Source organism: Orycteropus afer, unplaced genomic scaffold (genome assembly GCF_000298275.1).
Source record: "Orycteropus afer afer isolate SDZICR_OR568_19922 unplaced genomic scaffold, OryAfe1.0 scaffold00089, whole genome shotgun sequence".
In the NCBI taxonomy this organism is placed as follows: Eukaryota; Metazoa; Chordata; class Mammalia; order Tubulidentata; family Orycteropodidae; genus Orycteropus; species Orycteropus afer.
The window spans coordinates 3,823,023-3,846,196 of NW_006921676.1; the positions used below are offsets into that span (position 1 = coordinate 3,823,023).

The 23,174-nt window shown below is 43.4% G+C and overlaps 1 protein-coding gene and 1 pseudogene across 1 annotated transcript in view; one reads left to right on the forward strand and one right to left on the reverse strand.

Annotated features, from left to right (window-relative positions):
• RASA3 (RAS p21 protein activator 3) overlaps window positions 1–23,174 on the forward strand; it is a 201,159-nt gene that overhangs the window by 107,648 nt on the left and 70,337 nt on the right. Inside the window, exon 4 of the mRNA XM_007942377.2 lies at window positions 7,980–8,056. Within this exon, the coding sequence (XP_007940568.2) occupies window positions 7,980–8,056 (77 nt within the window). The remainder of the gene's footprint in view (window positions 1–7,979; window positions 8,057–23,174) is intronic.
• LOC122150112 lies at window positions 3,939–4,058 on the reverse strand (annotated as a pseudogene).

Below are 23,174 nucleotides of genomic sequence, written 5' to 3' on the forward strand. Positions count from 1 at the left end.
AGGGGTCCAAGATTATCTTCTGTGTCTGTGTTAATTGGTTTCCCTTTTCTTTGTTGAAGAGGGTCTGTGCAATCCTTCTGCCTAGTCCGCCATCTTGCCGCGCCTCCTAATTTCTCCTGTACTTTTGTGATCTTTTTATCTTCTTACAATTGTAGTACAAAGTCAGAAAACTAAATCAAGACCCTTGGATTCTAGATTCACCTCTGTCTTGAGTCTCTTCTTTGTGCCTTACTGTTCCTCTTGAAACAAAGACAGTGAGATGGCATTTCTCTTGATCTCACAGCCAGCTAGTGAGATGAGAGCAAGTGTTATTGATCCATGTTTTACAGATCAGGAAGCTGTTGCCTTGAGAAGTTAAGGGATGGCTCAAGGTCATACTGAAGGGGAGGCAGTCCTCCCCACCCCCAGCCTTCTCTCACTACACGCGCCCCTCTCAGCATGGTGAAAACACATCTAAGACAAGCTTCCCTGACAAAAGTGTATACGAATTACAAGTTCCTTTTTAAAACTTCTTATTAGCATGATTGTTCTCATCAGTTGCTGTGAGTCTACCTTCTACTCATAACAACCCCGTGCATAATTGATCGCCACACTGCCCATTCCTGCACCATCCTCATGATCAGTTGTAAATCAGACCATTGTGATCCATGGGGTTTTCATTGGCTGACTTTTGGAAGTAGACAGCCAGGCCTTTCTTCCTAGTCTGTCTTAGTCTGGAAGCTCTGCTGAAACCTGTTAGGCATCATGGCAACATACAAGCCTCCAGTGACAGATATGTGGTGGTTGTACATGTGTTGCACTGGCTGAGATCACACCTGGATTTCCTGCATGGAAGATGAGAATTCTAGCACTGAACCCCCACTGCCTCTTGATATCATTATTCTCCTTATATTAGGGCTGAACACAGTATCAAATCAGCATTTTTTCCTGCTCTGTTTTTTCTCTTCCCATAGACTGGTATAAATGCTAGGACACTTGCCTGAATCTTGATAGATTTTGGCCAGGCAAATAGTTAATGTGCACCGGTAAGCTAGACCATCCATGGTGGGCTGGGTTCCAGCTTGCATTCCAGGAGGTATACTGAGGCTGGCCACCTCTTCCTGTCCTCAGTTTGGCACATGGTGTTTATGACTGCCTCAAGAAAGAGAGGGCTTCTGTGGGTATCAGAACAAGGTTTTTAGTTTCTTCAAGGCATAGAGTTTATGAAGCTGAGGAAGTTAAGCACAGACAGGCATGTTGTTGTTGTTAAGTGCTGTCAAATCAGACCCCACTCATAGCGACCCCCCTTGGGTTTCTGAGGCCCTATCACTATGGAAATAGATTGCCCAACCTTCCTTCCCAGGAGTGGCTGGTGGGTGTGAACCACCAGCCTTCTGGCTAGCAGTCAAGTGCCTTAGGCATTACACTACCGGAGCTCCCACAGACAGGCATAGTGGTGTCAGATACTTTGTGAGTGAGGCGGTTTAAAAGCCAGCTATAAAAGAGGCTAAGCTTTAGGAAAATCAGTACTTCCTCTCTATCCAGGAAACACATGGTTGTGAGACCCTTTTATATGGGCAGCCCTGGGCACTCATGTTCTGGTCGAAGTTCTTTATCCAGGTAGTGTGACAAGTGTCATTTAACATCACTGCAGGCGGTGTGTCAGATTGGATCACCTTTGTAAACTGTGGGTGTAGAAACCAGGCAGACACTGCCTGTTGAGTGTGGTCCAGTGTAAACTGACATAAGACAAGATGTGAATTTCTGTACTACAGATTTACTTAGCATTAACTTTCTGTGGAGGGGCCAGGGGAGTTCTTTTAGTGATCATAGTTTTTCATTGTTTTTGTCTCTCACTATCCCTCTCCCAAGTCATCAGAAGATGGAAACAACACAAATTACCTTACTGTATAGGACAGTTTAGTAACAAAGTATTTACTCTAAGAGAGGAAACATTAACAATTACCAGGATCTGATCATGTTGAGGTGCTTGTCCCTCTTCTTGGGAAAAACAGGAAACAGGAAAGCTAACATTGTGCCATTTGACAGTGTTTGCCAATTTCCTAGCGGTTATAACGCTGGGGGGTTGTTATTAATCTCACCACAGACACATTCTTAAAGTTTTCAGCAGCCCAATAAAAATAAATGACTGATACAGATATGTCAGTTGAATGATGATTGCACATCTTAAAAATTAAACCATCCAAGAGTTGCCACACCAGTGCATTTCAGAATGCAGGAGAATAATGCCAAACTGTCAAAAAAATATATTTTTCAAAGGAAATAAATCTGTGATGGCAAATTCTTACTCTGTTTGTTGTGAGCTTTTATTCTATAGTTGATTTTAGAGTTATCTAATTGCCACAAGCCTTAATGTCCTGATCTTTAACATAAGAATAAAAATGTCTGCTTCATAGGATTTTAGGAAAATTACATTTAATCATTTGTAAAACTCTAAACTCATGTCAGGGTGTAGTGCCTAAGGCATTTGACTGCTAACCAGAAGGTTGGCAGTTTAAACCCACCAACCACTCCTTGGAAGGAAGACTGGGCAATCTACTTCCATAGAGATACTGCCTCAGAAACCCAAGGAAGGGTCACTATGAGTCGGACTCGACTCAACGGCAGTGAGTTTGGGTTTTTTTAAAAAACAAAAACAAAAACTCATGTCTAGTGCTCAATGAAAGGGAAATACTCAAAAAGCAAAAACAAAAAACCCTAACTCTGTCAGCATCCTTATTATAATTTTATCTCCTCCACCCACAGAGCCAGCATGGCACTGATGCCAGCTGTCTTGTGTACCCTTCGTCAGTCTTCAAGAATTTACTGGCCTGGGCCTAGCCCTGAGTTCAATGCAGTGGAGAGGGAGCTTGGTAAACCAGAAGGCCACACACAGTTAGGAAGACTAGGCTTAGTCACCTAGACTTATAGACTTAATAAGTGTACTCACTAGATATTATGTGGATAAATGCTACATTTTAGGGGCTCCCACCTTGATCATAAGCTACATGAGAGCAGAGACTATGTCTGTTTTATGTACTACTTTTATGATCACTACTTGACTGCTAACCAGAAGGCTGTCAGTTCAAACCCAGCAGCCACTCCTCAGAAGGAAGGTTGGGCAATCTACTTCCGTGGTGATACTGCCTCGGAAATCCAAGGAGGGGTCGCTATGAGTCGGGTCCGACTCGACGGCACGTAACAACAACGCAACAACACAAGTCAAAATTGAGTCTATGATACTTAACAACAACAATTAGTGTAAGGCACTTGACTGCTAACCAGAAGACTGGAGGTTCAAACCCATCAGTCACTCCTTGGAAGGAAGATGGGGCAATCTACTTCCATAGTGATACTGCCTTGGAAACCCAAGGAGGGGTCGCTATGAGTCGGGTCTGACTCAACGGCACATAATAACAACAACAACATAGTGCCGGGAGAAGGAGCCCTAGTGGTATAGTGGTTAAGCACCGAGCTGCTAATCAGAAAGTTATTAGTTCCAGCCTATCAGCTGCTTTATAGGAGAAAGATGTGGCAGTCTGTTTCTGTAAAGATTATAGTCTTGGAAACCCTATGGTGCAGTTGTATTCTGTCCTGTAGGGTCACTATGAGTCAGAATTGACTCGATGGTATTGGATTTGTTTTTCTGGTATAATGCCCGGAACATAGTGGGAGCTTGATAAATATTTATCAAATGAATGGATGCTTCCAGGTTAGATGTGCTAAAGGTTTGTGTGACAGAAGAATCATTTGCACCTTTCATAAGTCTGCTAGGTAGTCATGTCACTTTTGTGAATGATACCCAAAAAAAAGAAACAAACCCACTGCCATCGAGTCAATTCCAACTCATAGTGACCCTCATTGGGTTTCTGAGGCAATAAATCTTTATGGAAGTAGATTGCCCAGTCTTGCTTCCATGGAGTAACTAGTGAGTGGGTTTGAACCATCAACCTTCTGGTTAGTAGTCCAATGCCTTAGGCACTGTGCTACCAGAGCTCCTCAGATAGAGGTGGTATCAGATATTAAACTGATAAGAACAGATACTACACTTGATCTTAGCCAAAAGGCCAAGAAGCGTGTGAATGAGAAACCAAAAACCAAACTCACTGCTGTTGAATTGGATCCGACTTATAGTGACCCCTCCTTGGGTTTCTGAGGTGGTATCTCTACAGAAGTAGATTGTCCAACCTTCCTTCCGAGGAGTGGCTGGTGGGTTTGAACCACCAGCCTTCTGGTTAGCAGTCAGATGCCTTAGGCACTATGCCACCATGATGATAGGAGATTCATATACTGAGACTTGACAGCAACAGCTTTGGTTTTGGTTTAACCCCTGTAAGGTTCCAAGCTAAGCACTTAACTTAGCAAACATTCATGTAGTACTTACTAGGTGCCAGGCATTGTTCATAGCACTTTGCAAATACTCATCATGATTAGTATGTCCAATGACTTTGCCAGGGCCAAATAGATTTGATCCAGGCAGTTCTACAGTCCGTGTGCTTAGCCAGTCAGCTGTACTGCCTCTTCATCACTCACATCAATCCTCATAGTCACTTAGCAAATTTCTCTATGTTACAGATGAGGAAACAGGCCCCCAAAGAACAGGTACTTTGCCCTTGCTACACAGCTAGTGAGTGGCTGAGCCAAGCTTCAAGTCCAGCTCTGCTTGGCCCCAAGCCTCTCCTCTTCCCACTGCATTATGATATAGGGTGGTGTGTTTGTATACTTTTAGGCCAGGGAAATGCCTTGACTGCTTGTGAATGAATTTGCTTTTATATCTGCTGAGGCCAAGATCATGCCTCTGTACTTCAAGAATCTTTCTGGAGGTCTTTGTATCTGTATTTCTACTCCATGAAGAAGTTGGCTATCTCATGTTTGTATTGCCAAAGAGCTCAAAGAATGATAAAGATCACCAATTCCTACAGCCTTGAGGAAAGTTCACCTGCTGCTCATTACACAGCACCCACCACTGTCAAAGGAAACTCTTACAATTTTCGGTTAGCATCGCAGGGTGTGGTGAGTTGTGTTTTTAGTAGCATCTTGTGGTAGAATTCCTGTAAGGGCGTGCCTCGGCCTGGGACCATGTAAGCAGGGCTCAGGGTGACTGTGTGACTGCTGTTGCTCATTTTGGAAGTAGCTATTCATTTCTGAGCATGGTAATTACTGGAGCCCATCAAAGGAGTTCTTGTTACCAGAGGAGAAGGTTGGGTTGCCTCTACGGAAGACAAAGTTTCATGGATAACTTGTGGGTTCATGTTTATTGTACCACATATTTAGCTTAAACCATACACCCATAGTGGGTGGAACCTTAAGGGGTGTGTTGACCCACTAGAGACTATAAAGGGTGTGAGAGGGTAGTGGTTGTCTTCTTAATGTCTACCCTGTGGCCTTTCATGTCCACAGATGGTAACAGATGTGCACTCAGGTCGAAACCAGAGAGAGGCGTTACCCCTAAGGTATCTCTGAGCCCCAAATCCTGGTTTCGTTTTTATTTTGGGAATAAGTGGATGGTGGTATCACTTGTCAAAAGAAACTATGGCCATGGCACCATTTTCTTAGTTCCTTGAGGTAATTTCCTATGAAGGGTTGAGCTCTGCCTGATTCCGAAACTTTGCCTTGGGCTCTAAGCATGCAGATGTTGCTTACGCCTTACCTTTTGCCCTCCTGGAGACATTTCATGTGACAGACATGTCAAATCATTATGGTTTTCCCTCTTATCCACTCCCTTCCTCATCTTTAAACTGCCATGATGGAAACATCCAAGCCAAATTCCTCTCTCTCATAATAACTTGTACTGAGCATTTTTATGAATCTGATTTTCTGGTTAATTGGAAATGAAGGCTTAGATAGTAGTGTTGTTGAAAACTAGGCCAAAAGCAGTAACTCTCCTTTACTTAAGCAGAAGAGCCCTATTATTGCCCAGAAGAGTGAACTGGAGAGATTAATCCAAAAACCTTATGTTGTTTGCCAGATGGTTTAATGCAGCCCAAATCTTGAACCTAGAGTTTTTTCAGTGAAAGAGCCAGTATCTTATCTTGGCCTCCATTCAGATGCACCCAGAACTCTGGTCCATGATTGGCAGGGAAGGTAAAAGGAATCAACCTCAGCCGGAATTAATGTGGGTGGGCTCCAGAATAGGCTTGTAAATAACGAGCCATCCAGACAGCCTACTGGAACCATGAGAGCCAGAGCTGGAAGAGGTGAGGAAAATGCTGTGTCCTCCCTCTGATCCCTGCACTAGCACAGGCCCGATCTATTATTGCGTGGAGCCCTGTGGTCCCTCGGCCTGGCTGGAGTTCATTTGTGGAGTGTCTGTTGAATGTGCATGTGGAGAGTGGAGGTCAGCCCCAGGTGGGAATGGGAACGAGGTCCTCGGAATTTGTAATGGGCCTGTAGAGTAACACATGTGCACACCTGGTGAGTTGTAGACAGTAGAGTGTCTTGTAAAGATGCCCAACGAAAATGAAATAATACAGTAGTGACTGAAAGAATCCAGATATGCTAAGTGCAAAAGCAATTAAGACCCAGGAGGGGGCCAAGGGAGTAAGTTAATTACACCTCTCCCTTGTATCCTTATTGTCTACATTCCAGTCATACATTTTCTGAGCTTCGCTGTCCTGGATTCTTCTGAGACAAGGTGATGTTTATGGGTTCTCCCCAAGGTGTGGATTCAACAGATTTTAAAATCAGAAAGGACCTTGGAGAGTATTCCGTTCAACCCTGTTCCCCCTTAAAGAGAAAAACATTTAAATTTTAACATCATGCCTTTATACAACATACATATATAGTGTTTATATAAATACCCAAATGTGATATCATACATACATAGTATTGTTTGATAAAAAAAAAAAAAAAAACAGGGCTTTTTTTCCTTCTCTTTGGTTCCCTACTCCCACTTTTCCTTCTTGATGTTCCTTCTCATCTAACCCTTGATAATAACCTAATATGTGTCCTTCTGTATACATTTATACTTTTTTCTGCATTGATGTAATCATATGCAGCATGTATACATAGATGCACTAGCTGCTGTCAAGTTGACTCCACCTCATGCCAACACCATGTGTGTCACAGTACAGCTGTGCTGTGTATCATCTTCAGGACCAGGTTTTTCTTCCAAGGCTCCTCTGGGTGGACTCAGTCCTCCAAAGTTAGCAGCTATGCATGCTGATCATTTATACCACCCAAGGACTCCATATATTAACACAGATCCACGCCGTAGATGTATACATGTAGGAGAGTTCATGCTCCTGAGTCCAGTGTTGCTCTCTTTACTCCAGCTCCTCCTGCTGCCCCTTCTCCTTCTAGGAGCATCTGTGAGCATTAACTTTCTACATGAAGAACAGGACTCTGAGATTCCCTTGCATCTTTATCCAGGCCTCACTTGAGGATGATCAAAATGTGGGAAGCACAGAGACCCATTCGTGGGAGAGAGTTTCCCTTTCCCTCCCCTTTGCTCAGCCCTGCCCAGGCCATGAGACTTTGGGAATCTTGTCCCAAGGCCCCATATCATGTAGAGGCACACAGATGATCAGCTTCAAGCAAACGAACACACATTTGTGACGCTGCCTTTTTGAGTCTAACTTTTCCTTACACTTTTTGACCTCTTTCTGCTGAAACAGCCTGTCTGCTTCCAATAGAGCTGGGAGTATGTATGTGCCTAATTATGCATAGTCATAGGGCCCGATGACAGAGCTGTTAATCTGAACAGACTTTTAAACATTAAACTCTTTTGGAGGAAAACTTCATCATCATGACTGAATCATTGGGATTTGAGTCAGAGAAGATTGGAAATAGCCAGCGGATGCTCCCTGGGGTCAGGTATAATCATTATGTTTTGTGAACAGAAATTCAGTGTAAAGTTAGTGTGATAGGTGTTCTCAGGCACCCCTCCAGTCACTGATGGAAGCTCTACTCGATGTTGTACTTCCATGGCTGCATGTGGGACAGTGGGCCTGTGTGTGGCACTGTCATCTTCATGACATACTTTGTCATTGTCATTTCAGGGCAAAGTCCACCTGGAGATGAGGCTGAGTGAAGTCATTACAGACACTGGTGTCGTTTGCCATAAACTTGCTACACGGTAAGACGCACAGAATAGACTGCTGTGTTTAATCTTCTCATGAATAATAATATCTGGCTGCCAGGAAGCATGACTGATTTTTTTTTTTTTTTTTTTTAACAAACATATCAGAATTTCCAGACTTGATGAGTTGCCAGGATGACATTGTTTTTAGTGATTCTGGCACATTCTTCCTAAGATCACCAGTAAAGCAAATGCTTACTTTGAGGGGATGTATCAAGAGGTTTGCAAGTAGCCAAAGTTCTTTAGTGCCATATTTAGGCAAAAAGATTATTGTCATCCCTACTTTACAAATGAGGAAACAAAGGCTCAAAGAAGTGGTGTGACCTTCCCCAAGTCAAATGACCAGTAAATGGTAGAGCAGGAACTTGATCTCCCACTCCAAATTCAGATATCTTTCTATCCCATAATACTTGTGTGTGTGTGTGTGTGTGTGTGTGTATACATGAATTTAAAATGAAAAACCAAACTCACTGCCATCAAGTTGATTCTGACTCACAGCAACCCCCTTTGGGTTTCCGAGGTGGTAAATCTTTACGGAAGTAGATTGCCCAGTCTTCCTTCCTTGAAGTGACTGGTGAGTTTGAACCACCAACCTTGTGGTTAGCAGTCAAATGCCTTAGGCACTATGCCACCAGAGCTCCTTATGTGTTTAAAGGACCTTTTGGGGCCACCGATCCCTTAGATAATCTGAAGAAAGCTATGCACACTCACCTCAGAAGAAGTACATATGCCTATTTAGCTGCATGTTGAGAGGGCCTGTGGAATTTCTGAAGCCTAGCCTTGAGCCCTTCAAATGCACGCATCCTGGTAAAGACTCCTGCTCTCTAGCCCATGTCCCTAAGTATGCAGGATCCCACTGCCATCGAGTCAGTTCTGACTCATAGCAACCCTCTAGGACAGAATAGAGCTTCCTGTAAGGGTCTCCAAGGCTGTAAATCTTTACAGAAGCAGGCTGCCTCATCTTTCTTCTGCACAGTGGCTGCCAGGTTTGAACTACTGACCTTTTGGTTCATAGCCCAGTGCTTTAACCACAGTGCCACCAGAGCTCCTCAGATGTACAGGATCCGGAGGTAAATTGTTTCCTGTCCTCTCTCACATGCCTAAAGCCCATATTGCAGAGTGTGTTTTTTACTATGATGCCAATCATTTGGGTTTCAAGTGAGCGGCTGTCAGAAGATCCTTGTCTGTTCTTTCCCACAGTGGGGTACAAAGGGGTCTGGAGGAGCAAGGTCGTTACTGATCAAATAAAGGGCAATTGGTGGAAGTCTCTGCTTTTCTCTGTCAGAAAGAGGAAATGAGGACTTGCAGAACTCAGTGCTGTGGTGATTGACAGCCCTCCTCTTCCTGAAAGCCAAACATGTTTGATGTTTCTACAGTTATCCATCTAGATGAGAGGAGATCAGAAGGCTCACTATCTTCACATTTGTAAGCATCAGCATTCTTGGTTTTTGGACAGAATCTGTTTCCTGAACTCATCATATACATGTCTCTGGCCTCCAGCATAGATGCTCTTCTTTCATGTGATTAAATAATGCCCTTTCCTTGCACTTAGAAAGTGCTTGTAAAGACTGAAACATTAGCATTACGATTTCACTCTGGTTCACGAGACAGGGCCTAGGGGAAGGTGGATCAGGACGGTACCACCCATACCATTATCTACTGCCCCCAAGAAGACCCTGCCCTCTCACCCCTTCCACTGGCAGCCTGCCCACAGCACTGTCATGACTATTCGATTTTCACTTGTCCTCTGATGGCTGGAAGATTGAATTTGATCCATTCAGGGCTGTAGGGCTTTATTGTACACTGTGTAGACAGATAATTGTAGAAACATCAAATGCATAAATGCTGAGAATCCCTAGTCATCTAAATCTTAAGAGTCAAATGAACACATAGGTAATGAGTTAGAGTTTTGAATCTTCCTTTTGCGTTATACTTGAGCTTAATATAGTTATTGTGCTAAGGTTGAGCTTTGTTCTCAGATTCTGTATCAGTGAGGAGAAACATTGCTTATCTTTTGTTTATTTATAGGGTCTGGTAGTGTAATGCCTTAGGCACTTGACTGCTAACCAGAAGGCTGGAGGTGCAAACCCACCAGTTACTCCTCGGAAGGAAGGTTGGGCAATCTACTTCTGTAGTAATACTGCTTCGGAAACCCAAGGAGGGGTTGCTATGAGTCGGGTCCGACTTGACAGCACATAACAACAACAACAATACCTTGTTCAAAAAGGATTTAAAGTTTTTTAACAAGAGCCTTACATAGAACAAGAAGTAAGCATGCATTGGTGGTAGGGGTCGAAGTAGGAAGACAAGGCCCGGCATGAAAGAGCCAGCCAAAAAAACCTAACCCGTTGCTGTCAAGTTGATTCTGACTTATAGCAACCCTACAGGACAGAGTAGAACTGGCCCATAGAGGTTCCAAGGCTGTTATCTTTATAGAAGCAGATTGCCATGTCATTCTCATGCTCAGTGACTGGTGGGTTTGAACCACTGACTTTTTGTTTAGCAGCTGAGCACTTAACCAGTATGCTACCAGGGCTTCTCAAAACAGCCAGAAGGGGAGATACAGGAAATGCTGACTATAGAGTCCTATGTCTTCCATAGCAAGGGTGCCAGGCCTGGCTCTAAGTGTCTATGTGAGGAAGAGAAACTCGATAGTGTCTCCATGTATGGGGCTTATAGTAAAAGTCAAGGATCAAGGACAGTGGTGGTTGAGTGCAGGAGACCCAGGTCCCATTCCACAGAGTTTACAAAGACTTAAGGCTAGAAGAGCCACAGTATGTGATTTACTACACCGCAGGAGGGTGCCCTCCTTATGAGTTGGAACCAGCTCTATATCACCTAACAACATTATGCTGAACAAGTTTCTGTGGAGCTTCCAGACTAAGATAGACTAAGAAGAAAGATCTGTTGGTCTGCTTCTGACAATCAACCGATGCAACACCAATGGATCACAGTGGTCTGATGTCCACCTGCTCATGGTGATGCTATAGGCCTGGGCAGCATTTTGTTCTGTTGTGCATGGGATTGCTATGAGTTAGTGGCTCTCTCAGAGGCAGCCAACAACAATCATAGCAGTCCCGCATTTGTTCAGGGAGGTACAGCAGTATTCCTGATGTTATGACAGACCTGTGATAACTCAGAAAAGGTCATAAAGGAAATTGGGTAATATAATAAGGAACCTCTTCAACATTGTCCTTACTGTAAACTTTGTGGCATATTTTCCCAGAGAGAAACATTGGTGCCTCTTCCTCAGCCCCCATTTCTAATAATCCTCTATATGTAGTATTTTTCTTACTGAATTTGGGATTATGCTCTCTGTTGAGTACTTGCAATGCTACTCTTCCATGTTGCAGGTTAAACACAGATTCAAAAGTTTTAACTCTCACCTGAGCTGGGGGAAACATCAGCATCTTGTTGTGAGCATTAAGGAGCCTCATCCATTCATCATTTTTTCATTCTTTCTTTTAGGCATTCAAAGTATTTATTATAGATACTATGCTGAGGGTCTTAGATGTGCCAGGCAGTGAAATCCTCCACCTCAGTGTTGGGTAACAGATGATACAGACACTTCAGGCAGGGCCAACATTCTCCACCACAAGACAGAGCAAGTACCTGCAAACAAGCATGTAAATAATTGTTTTTACACACACTCAAAACACTAACCATTGCTTACAAGATACTTAAGGAAATAAAAGAGCAAACAGATGGTATTTCTGATAAAGTTAGAGTGCAAGGATTCATTTATTTATTCAGTAAATATCTACTGAGTGTTCCCTACCATAGTTCTCAACCTTTGATATATATCACAAGCACTCCAGAGTTGTTTTATTTAAGATACACGGATGCCCTAGGAGCTCTGGTGGCATAGTGCCTAAGGCATTTGACTGCTAACCAGAAGGCTGGCAGTTCAAACTACCAGCCACTCCTTGGAAGGAAGGTTGGCAATCTTCTTCCATAGTGATACCACCTCGGAAACCCAAGGAGGGATCGTTATGAGTCAGATTCAATTTGACGGCAGTGTGTACAGATGCCCTGGTCCCCCTTAGACTTACTGAAGAGACTCGTGGAAAGTGAGATCTGCACAAGTGCTTATTGAAAAGCTCTGTAGATGATACTGATGCATATCCACTGGCCATTGTGTGTCTGGCCCTGTGCCGGTGCTTGAATGTAGTAGTAAATAAGATACGCGAGGCCCTGCCTTCATGGGGCTAACAATCCAGCAAGGAAGAATGACATTTATAAGTGATTTAAATAGACAGTGGGCCAAGGTGGAGGGCGTAGTGCTGTGACCCAGTATGCTGGGGTCCTGACTTAGTCCAGAGGTATGTCATCTCCCCCTGGAAATACTGAAGGAGTTGGCCAGGCTGGGAGGCAGGATGTGAGGGGGCCTCATCAGCAGCATCAGTCAGCCTTGCTGGCTGGCTGGGTAGGTCCTGGTCCTTGCTTCTGTTCCATGGGAGCCCTTGGGAAGAAGACAGCCTTTCAAAATTAATAGGACTGATCTTGACAACAAGCTTGCTAGCACCTTTGCCCGCCTGCTCATAACTCCCCAAAACAATTACAAAGCCGCTAAGACACTCCTAATGGTGGGCTTCTTGGGCCTCAAGGTTTTTCGTCTCACTCAGCTCTTGAGGAGCCAGATGGAATCACATGAGAAACTTGCTAATCCTCAGAATCTTCTTAGGGACAAAGTTGGCCTTAACTTCATAAAAAGCATGTCTTCAAAATGGTGTTTTCCAGTATTTCTGGCCATGCCATGTGATCGATGCTCATCAGATCCCCACTTTAGATGTTCTCCCATTTGGAAACAGTTCTCTTTTTGTCTCTCCCCCACGCACACAAAAAAACCCAAACCCATTGTCATCAAGTTGATTCTTACTCCTAGTAACACTGTAGGACAGGGTAGAACTGCCCCATGGGGTTTCCAAGGTTGTAAATCTTCACAGAAGCAAGCTATTACTTCTTTCTCCTATAGAGTGGCTGGTAGTTTCAAATCTCTGACCTTTCAGTTAGCAGCCTGGTGTTTTAACATTGTGCCTCTGAACGTGCCTTCTTCTTGCCCTAGCTCCTGTTATTTTTCAAAAAAGGTGGTTTTGTAACCTTAGAAGTATTTGCTATCCTTGATTCCTGAGGGATTCTCAAAATAATTGGTGGCTTGTAAACCATAAAATCCTAACTGCTTATCATCAATAATTCTGGTTTTGTTGAAGAAGCTGGAAAGTCCCTCTCTGAATTCTGCCACTTACTATGTAAACTTAGCTGAAATTATTCACCTTTGTGCCTTATTTTCTTCATCTGTAAAATGGGATTGAAAATATCTTCCCCGATTACATCGAATGGTTGTTGTAAGAATCAAAATCTAAGGTCATGCGCATTCACTATGGAAGTAGGATTGCCCAACCTTTCTTCCGAGGAGTGGCTGGCGGGTTTGAACTGCCAGCCTTCTGGTTAGCAGTCAAGTGCCTTAGGCACTATGCTACCAGAGCTCCGTAGTGATACTGCCTCGGAAACCCAAGGAGGGGTCGCTATGAGTCTGGGCCAACTCGACGGCAAACAACAACAACAACAACATAGGGTTTCTAAGGCTGGAATCTTTATGAGAGCAGATTGATAGGTCTTTTCTCCCATGGTGCCACTTGTGGGTTCGAACCACTAACCTTTCAATTAGTAGCCAAGTGCTTTAGCCATTGTGCCACCAGGGTTCCTCATCACCAAACTAAAAACTAAGCCCACTGCATCGAGTCCAACTCATAGAGATCCTGTAGGACAGCTAGAACTGCCCCATAGGGTTTCCAAGGCTGTAATTTTTACAGAAGCAGCCTGCCACATCTTCCATGGAGCAGTTGCTGAGTTCGAACCACTGACAGTTTGGTTAGCAGCTGGCACTTTAACCACTGCACTACCATTGGATCCCCTTATCGCTCAATCAAACTCAAACCAAACTCACTGCCATCAAGTCGATTTAGACTCATAGCGACCCCCATTGGGTTTCCGCAGCTGTAAATCTTTACGAAAGTAGATTACCCATCTTCCTTCTGCACAGCAGCTGGTGAGTTTGAACTGCTAGCTTTCTGATTAGCAGCCAAATACCTTATCCACTATGCCACCAGAGCTCCTCTCCTTATCACTAGCCCCCATTAACTTTGAGGCATGAAGAGGCTCATTAACCGAGACTGTCTGCCTTTGGGAGGGGGCTTCTGGGAGAAAAGAAGCAAAGCACAGGTTTTGAGAAGAGCGCTTCCTCTTACATCTTCTCTTCCACCTGAAATGGTTGGATTTTGAAGGTTCTTCTGTGCATGTAGCACCTTGATGCTTTCATTACTCCCTGCTTATGCAACATGAGGGAGGTTAGTTATGGGCTAGACCACCCTCAACCTCCATTGCTCCCATTCTGGCTGCTTTGCAGTCACTCCCTGATTGAGTCCAGCCTGATAAGCACTTCAATTAATCTATCATCTACCTGCATATATTCCAACATCTGCCGACTGCTCCTGATAGACAAGGGTCACAAACATATGCTGCACCTTATTAAAGTCCACTTTGGATTGTGGTTTCCAGAAACACATTATGTCTAAAAGCAGGACTGCCTGTTAGCAGCAAATGACAGCCAGGATGTGGGTGTATGACTATTTTCAGACTCTCTTGGGTAGAGGAGGGTTTCTCCTGCTGGCAGTGTAAATCCCAGATGCAATCAGATTTAAATCAGAGCTCAAGGGCTTGGGGTTCTGTTATGAAACACATGGGGACATGCTGTTGCACACATCCTGTCTTTGGTTTTACTTCTTTCTAAGGAGCTTTAGTTTCAGAGAAAACTTAAGGCTAGGAAATTGGGATGGTTCTTTGGCTCCTAGGGGAGGTAAGAACTCTAGCAGCCTGATTCCCTACCCCGCCTTGAACAGATCCTGATGTCTTGATTGCCTTAGTCTGTGTTGGAGTTTATTGGAATTCTTGCAGACAAGTAGCACTGCTATGACTTGGCTCTGTTTAACACCGTTTTCCTAACTGGGTGCAAGTTCATGCAAGGAAATGAACTTCATTTGTTCGAAAATGAGCTTTCGTAAGTCTGCTGTGCCAGTGCGACTCCTGTTGACAATTCTGCTGTTCAAATATGTATATAGGGTTAAATATCAGAAAAAATGTTAACCATTTGCCTCATCAAGTTCTCCAGGGTTTCCAGCCCTCTGTAATCAGCTACACATTGTCTCTGTTAACGCTGCAGGTGGACAGGCTACCTATCCCCTTTTTCATGTGCACAGGGTACAAGGTCAGAGGTGGTGTTATCAAGCCCTAACTTTACTTTGGGGCTGGGCTGGGTATTCCCTGGTCATCATGTATTCACTGTGCTGCAGACCTGTGGGCCTCCCCATGGTTTCTCAACCGTGTCAAGCCTACCCCTGCCTCTGCCTTTTGTATTTGTGTTCCCTCTCTTGGATTGCTCTTCCTCAGATATCTAGACTCTTCCCTCCTTCCTGCATTCAGAACTCTGCTTCAATATTATTTCCTCAAAGAGGCCTTCTACTCTAAAACAACAGCACCCCCAACTTCTCTATCCTCCTACCCTGTTTTGTCCTTCTTTCTAGCACTTTGCACTACTTGGCATTGTATGTAGTATTTTAATTGTTTATTTCTGTACTGTTCTGGTTACCTAGTGCCCCTCTGACAGGAATATACCACAAATGGGATGGCTTGAACAAACAGGAGCTTAATCTCTTACAGTTCGGGAGGCTAGAAGTCCGAGTTCAAAGTGCCAGGCTCTAGGGGCTGTGTGAAAGCCCCTCAACCTTGGCTTCAGCTCTGCCTCTTACTCCCAGCCCACTGAAGCTAGAGGCATCTCTTCACTCAGGCAGTTTCTGGCTGCTGAGGCTGACAAGTCCAAGGTCAATAAATAAAATGACACAATCTCAATGTTACCAAACCACACGGCAGGCCATTAATTCAAGTCCATTGAGAATCCCAAGGTTGGCAGAGCATGGCAGGCTGCTGAACAATGACATGGCCACATGCAGTGTTTAAGCATGCCATAAGCTAGAGACTATTCCCAAAGCTATTTCTTATATATGGGAAGCAGACCACATACCCAAAGGCAGCTACTCAGCTGTTCACAGTAGATTCCACTGTGGAGTTGATTACCAGTCTCATCATGGGGAATACTACATCTAGCTGCCCAGCCACTCTTCTGCCTTTCAACTCCTACTGTTGCCTTCAAGCTCAATTAAAAGCCACAGAGCAAGGGAGCCTGGGTGATGCAGTTTGTAGAAATCTGCTTACTGGAGAGTCAAGCTGCTCTGCCGGGTGGAACATGGATTGAGGGTGGGTGTGTGTGTGCATGGGGGGGTGACAAACTTCACCACCACATGTACTTTATAACACCCCAGCCTAAATCCCTCTGACTTGCTCCATTTCATTCATTGCTGTATTCCCAGCACTGAGAACAGGGCCTGCATTGTAGAGAACCTTTGTAGAGGCACAGTGTAGATTACCAGACCTTTCTTTCAACATGCCCCTGGCTGGGCTTGAACCTGCAGCCTTTCAGTTAGCAGTCAAGTACATTAACCATTTGTACCACCCAGAAACTGCCTACCCAGCTTATACCTTTTTACTGTCAGAGGATGAACTCATCTTTTTCTACTGTTTTTTGAAGGAATGAAGAACAAAGTAATGTTCTTGTCTGTCTTCCCTAAACTCTGGATCACCTTGTCAGTCTTTGAGATTTCTTTCCTAAGAAATTCATGAGCAATCGTCACTCTCCATAATCCCAAGATTTGGAAGACTGCTGGTTTAGGGAGAAAGCAAAAGTATTTCTCCTACTCATTGTTCCTGCATGTATTTCCAGGATGCTGAGCCTTGGACTTTCCCCAGCTATACTGTAGGAAGGCTGTTATCTCCCCACTGCTTGCCTGAATTGGCAGTGAAAATTGGGTAGATGTTGAAGTCTCAGGAAACAGGATATGTTTCCAGTGTAAGTAGCAGCCAAGGGCTTTCCCACTTAGCAGTGCTGGCTTTAATACTGAACCTTTTTTGTGATTCTGTAGAGGCTGAGCCCCCTGAACAGTACTCTCAGAAATCCTAGCCTTCCCTACCACATTGTCGCCTTTCCCTGCCATGACTCATTTTCTCTCTGTTCTGTTTTACTTTCTAACATTCCAACTTGGAGTCTGGTGAGTCATTCTGACGTTGTCTGTCTGGAGGGTTCCTCTGCTGACTTGTAGTTCAATGCTGAGCAAAATCCACTTTTGTTTTGACAGGATGAAACCTAGAGGGGAGTGAGGTGATTTCACTGCAGCACAACCTGAGTCTCATTTGTCACAGGACCTTTTATCAAACACTTCCCATGTGCCAAGCACTTAATGTCTGCTCTTAATAAATTTACAACACCCCCACACACACCCTGTTCCATGGCTTCCCATCTTTCTGTGAGGTGGTTTAGATGCTTGAATGAAGCTGATCACATTAAAGTATGGTGGATCTGTGTTATTTTCTTTTATATTCATAACTTATGGATGCCAGTCATGTCAACCCAGAGTAAATCAACCTGTGGTTCATCTATATTTCTTTGTCAGACTGTAGAACTAGAGAATGGATTTTTCCACACTGAGTATTGGCTTCATAGATACATCTCTCCCATCAACAAGCCTATAGTCAGGGAATGCAGGGTCCCAGCAGCAGACAGGTGGCTAGGAGTCTTAGCTAGGAGTGAAGGAACTACTTACAGAAGTGTGTAAAGAATTAAGGTTTAAGGAATTTGGAAATGGCCAGGGACTAGCAGCTGCCTAAAGGGACAAGGGGCACAAGTGATGCTGAAGAGGCTGGTGAGAGCTAGAGGTAAGGGAGAAGGCCTGCTGACAGGAATACAGTCAGACAAGGATGCTGCTACTCTCAGGGTGGCAGAAGCAGCAGAAAGGTAGCAGGAGGAATGAATCCCCTGACTTCTTTCTTCTGCCTTTCAACTCCTACTGTTGCCTTCAAGCTCAATTAAAAGCCACAGAGCAAGGGAGCCTGGGTGATGCAGTTTGTAGAAATCTGCTTACTGGAGAGTCAAGCTGCTCTGCCGGGTGGAACATGGATTGAGGGTGGGTGTGTGTGTGCATGGGGGGGTGACAATTGGAGTATAACTAGTGCAGGGAGATAAGAGGGCACACAAATAATGGCAATGCAGAGGGTTGTGAGAAAGGTGATAAAAGAGGCCTAAACAAAGATTTCTATAGTTCCCTGGGGGAGGAGATGTTTCTGGCTGGGATGATGAGAACAGATTCAGAGTGATTTCTTATGGCAGAGAGTTGTTGCTGGCATTGGGGCCCACAGCCATAAGGGTAGAGAGCATTTCCAAGACTCAACCAACCACATTTGTAAAGAGCAAGGAGTGGCGTTCTTCTCCAGCCCAGTTGGATTACTACAGGTTCTTTGAGAGTGTCGTAAAAGCCCAGAGCCTTCTCCTTGATGTCTTTGCTCAGGCCATACCATGAGTTTGCAGGCAACCTCCACATGTCAGCCACCTCTCTATTTCTTCTTCTTCATAGCCCAGCATGGCCCCTTTGTGAAAACTACCTTTCTTTCACTACTTGTCTCCATTTAACCATCCACCCATGCACTCATCCACTCATATACACATTTACCCATCCACTCATCTACCCACTTATTCATCCATCCATCCATCTATCCATTTTGTATATAGCAGGGCTTTGGAGATAGTCACACTTGGACTCAAGTTCTAGCTACATGACCTTTGGAAAGTAAATTAATCTCTTAGGCCCAGTTTCCTCAATAATGAAATGGAGATGATACTTGCAGGACTTTCTGAGGTTTAATTTTTTATTTATCAAACATTTGCCATGTGCCTGATATTATTTTTAATACTTTACACACTGAGGTAATTTCATCCTCATAACAACTCCACAAGAAATGTGTCTGTTATTATTCCCACTTTGTAGAAGAGGAAACTGAGGCGCAGGATAGGTTTGGTAACTTCCCTGAGATCTCACTGCTAGTTAGTGGTAGAGCTTGGAGTTTGTCTACAGAGTCAGTGCTCAGAAGAGAGATGCTGTAATGTGTTTCTAGCCCTCTGGTATGTAATAAGAACTCATTAAGTATTCATCCTCTTTGCCTGTAGTACTTCTTGTCTGTATCATGGATTTGGCATTTACTGTTCTCTGCCTTGTATGGCTATCTTTTCATATGTAAATGTCTTATTTTCCCAACTAGAGCTCAAGCTTAAGTCAAGAGCCCATCTCATTCTTCTTAATTATTCTTGTTGTTGTTGTTGTTGTTGTTCTTAGCAAAGATAAACACCCCATCTTTTAATTAATTTTATTAATGAATTAATAAATTCATATGTGCATTTATTGATTAATTCAAAAATGTTTAATGAATACCTTCTATATGCCAGGCACAATACTAGATTTAACCTCCTGGAGCCCTAGCATAAGAGACAGACATTAAACATATAACTATATAAACATTTCCATTGAGAAAAAGTGTTTTAAAAATTACAGAGAACAATGAACTTGTTCACAGGGTTATCGAACAGAGAGAAGATGTTTGATATTTACTGGCTGTGTGATTTAAGTGGTTTGAGCTATGTGATCTGGAGATGGCTGTAAGGTAATTGAAGTCTATGCTAATGGTGAGGGGACAATCATGTTATAAAGTGAAGATTGTTTATATACATTTCTTTGGATCTCAGGTCTCCTTCCTTTAGAAATCTAATGCATAGGGGAGAAATAAATAAAACATTTGTTTGTACCAGAAGGTGGAAAAAGGGAAAAAGCTGTGCTACGTTGACCCACATGCATTTGATTCTTGTCTTCAGTTGGAATTGAGATTAATGCTTTGCTTACTTCCTTTCACAACTCTTCCAGTGGACTGCAGAGTTTCTTGTCCCAGTGTGATGGTATGTTTTCTCTTAGGTATCGTGTACCTCCATCTTTATCTTAAAACCGATTACTATCAGATTGATTCTGATGCATGGTGACCCCATGTGTGTCAGAGTAGAATTGTTCCATAGAGTTTTTAATGGTTGATTTTTTTGGAAGTAGATCATCAAGCTGCTGTTCCAAGCCCCCTCTGAGTAGACTCGAGCTGCCATCCTTTTGGTTAACAACTGAGCACAGTAACCGTTTGTAACACCTACAAGTTCCAAGTGAGGATTAAATATGCTTTTTTACTTTAAATCTCTATCACCTAGCAAACCAAACAAAAGGTCTTGTTGAATAACCTTGGACACTCTTGCTGAATCAGCTCATCTCCCCCTACCCACCATTCCTCTCTCATGACTTGACAGCAGCCAGCAGCCCCTGCCATGCATGCTTCCTGCCAGACTTACCTGTGCTGCTGATTGTTGGAGAAAGAAAGCCCAGGGCTTCCTGGCTGGCTCCTGTCTCGAGAGGTGCACTGCTGAGTACAATTTTGCCAAGTGAAGCCAACCGAGAAATTACCTTTTGTTAGGCTTCCAATAAGATCTCAAGTCCAATAAAGATCCAATTTTTCATTATTAGGGAATTACCAAAAAAGAAAAAAAGCTGAAGGACTATTGATTTGTGGTTCTTTCTTTCTGAGGTCAAGGAAACCTTTCAGAGTAAAGCCATATGGGGCAAAATGCTGACCAGGCCTTAGACATAGGTAGTCACTGCTTGTAGCCACTTCATCATAGGTAGTCACTGCTTGTAGCCACTTCATCAGTGTGTATCAGAAAAAATCTCTGCAGTCCTCTCATTTGCTTTGACAGCAACCTAGGAAAGGCTTGTTTCACTTCATATGTTACCTCATTTTCCTTATACTTGGGTGGAAAAGTGAAGGCACTGAAATTTTGTCAAGGTCGAGGGAAGGAAAGAAAATTGACACACAATTTCCCAACTCCAGTCTGTTCCTCTAACCCATTCTGTCACTCCACCTGTGAAATATAAATTTGCAAGGGTTGGATTGAATTAAAGAAGAAAATCTATTGCTGTCGAGTCAGTTCTGACTCATGGAGACCTCTGTGTGCAGAGTAGAACTGTGCTTCATAAGATTTTCAAGGTGGTGACTTTTTGGAAGCAGGTCACCAGACCTCTCTTCCAATGCACCTCTGGGTGGGTTCAAAGCACCAAAGTTTTGGTTGATAATTTAGCACTTAACCATTTATACCACCCAGGGAGCTAGGTTAAATATAAGTCCATTGACGTGAAGTCAATTCCTACATTGCTAATTGTTAAAATAAGAGCCCTGGTGGTACAGTGGTTAAGTACTTGGCAGAGGATCAAAAGATCAGTGGTTTGAACTCACCAGGCACTTTGTGGGAGAGAAGACCTGGCAGTCTGCTCAAATACAGATTACACTTTAGGAAGCCCTATAGGGGCAGTTCTACTCTGTCCTGTAAGGCAGCTGTGAGTGCAGGTCACCTTGGTGGCATACACTAATAACAACGACAAATGTTAAATATGAAACGTTGTCATTATTGTACTTTAAACTCCAGATTAATTGACTGCACTGGTCACTTTGTATGTTTCACAGTTTCCTTTCTAGGACATAAGAAGCTGCTTATGCATGGCCAATGTAGAAAATATATTCTACCTTCCTTTTCATACCTATAACATGCCCATGTATTACTGGACTTTGTGTTGCATAGGAGAGATCCTAGACAAAACCACAGGGTGTGACTGTATCGCTTTTCACAACTGTAGTTTTCAAGTAAAATAAAAATTAACTTTATGTAATCTAAGGCAGCCCCGGCGAGTGTTTCTCCCCTGCCCCCCATGGCTGTGCAGCTGTGCTATAATTGACTCATATAGCTGTTAGGGTGCTAATGAAGCACCACCCTCTTCTGTGAGGAAAGCGTGATTGAGGCTAACACAGTTTTTATTCCAGTTTGTGCATTTTGCTTGCCAGATGGTTGGGGTATTGATTTTCCTTTTTTCTCCAAGATATCTTTATGTAACTGCAATCAGGAGCCAGTCTTTGTTTTGAGTTAGAGAATAGAGCATTTCTCAAAATGGTTTTTTTATGGGAAGGAGTAAAAATGAGGAATTCATATGGTTGGCTAAATGTGCTCTAGGTGGGCTCTCTGTCCAGCTTCTAGCAGTGCTTCTTTTAAGAAAATAGATGTTGGAAGAATTACTTTCTATTAGGAGCCCTGGTGACACAAATGGTTAAGCACTCCTCCGATAACTGAAAGGTTGTTGGTTCTAACCCACCCAGTGGCTCTGAGGGATCTGTTCCTGTGAAGATTACACCGTAGGTAACCCTATGGGGCAATTCTACTCTGTCACTGGGGTCACTGTGAGTCAAAAATGGCTTGACGTCACTTAACAATAACAGATACTGCAGTGCTATTTACATTGCTGTGAAGATAATGAGTAAAAACTCATTATTTATCAGAATATATGAAATGGATATGTACTTACTTGTCTTAACTGTATACCCAATCTCCTGATCAACTACTAAATCTAATAAAAACAGGTTTGCATTTGACTCAGATCTTTTCAATAGGGAGGGAGCATCGATCTTCCCCTCAAACATTCTAAACTAGCTGGTTGCCTCCTTGAGCTCATTCCTACCTCAGAGCTCTTCTCCTGTCTAGAATCCTCTGTTCTCCTCTGTCTTCTAATAGAGGATTCTTTGTCCTTAAAGTGCCATTTTCTCCAACAGACACCCCCTGACCATTCTGAGCAGGTTGACTATCCCCAAAACCAAACCCGACACCATTGATTTGATTCAGATTCATGGCAGCCCCATGTGTTTCACAGTAGAACTTCACTCCATTGGCTCTGAGTGGCTGTGATCTTTCAGAAGTACATCACCAGGCCTTTTTTTCCAAGGTACCTCTCTCTGGGAGGGTTTGAGCCACCAATCTTTTGGTTAGTAGCAACAGGAACTCTGAGCAGATTGACTACCACCTTGTTTTTCTGTATTATCATATCTAATTTGTTTCCTGCACTGCACTTACCCCACATGGTAATTATGATTTGCTTTCTTACTTTCTTTGTTGCTGTAGCAGCAAAGCAGAACATGAGCTTTCTGACTACAGAGACCATGTTTGTCATGTTCATCACTCTATTACTATTGCTAAAATGACAGTGAGAATGCAATATTTTTTTTAATGAATGAGTTAATAGACGATAAATATTGTTTAATGGGTGAATTA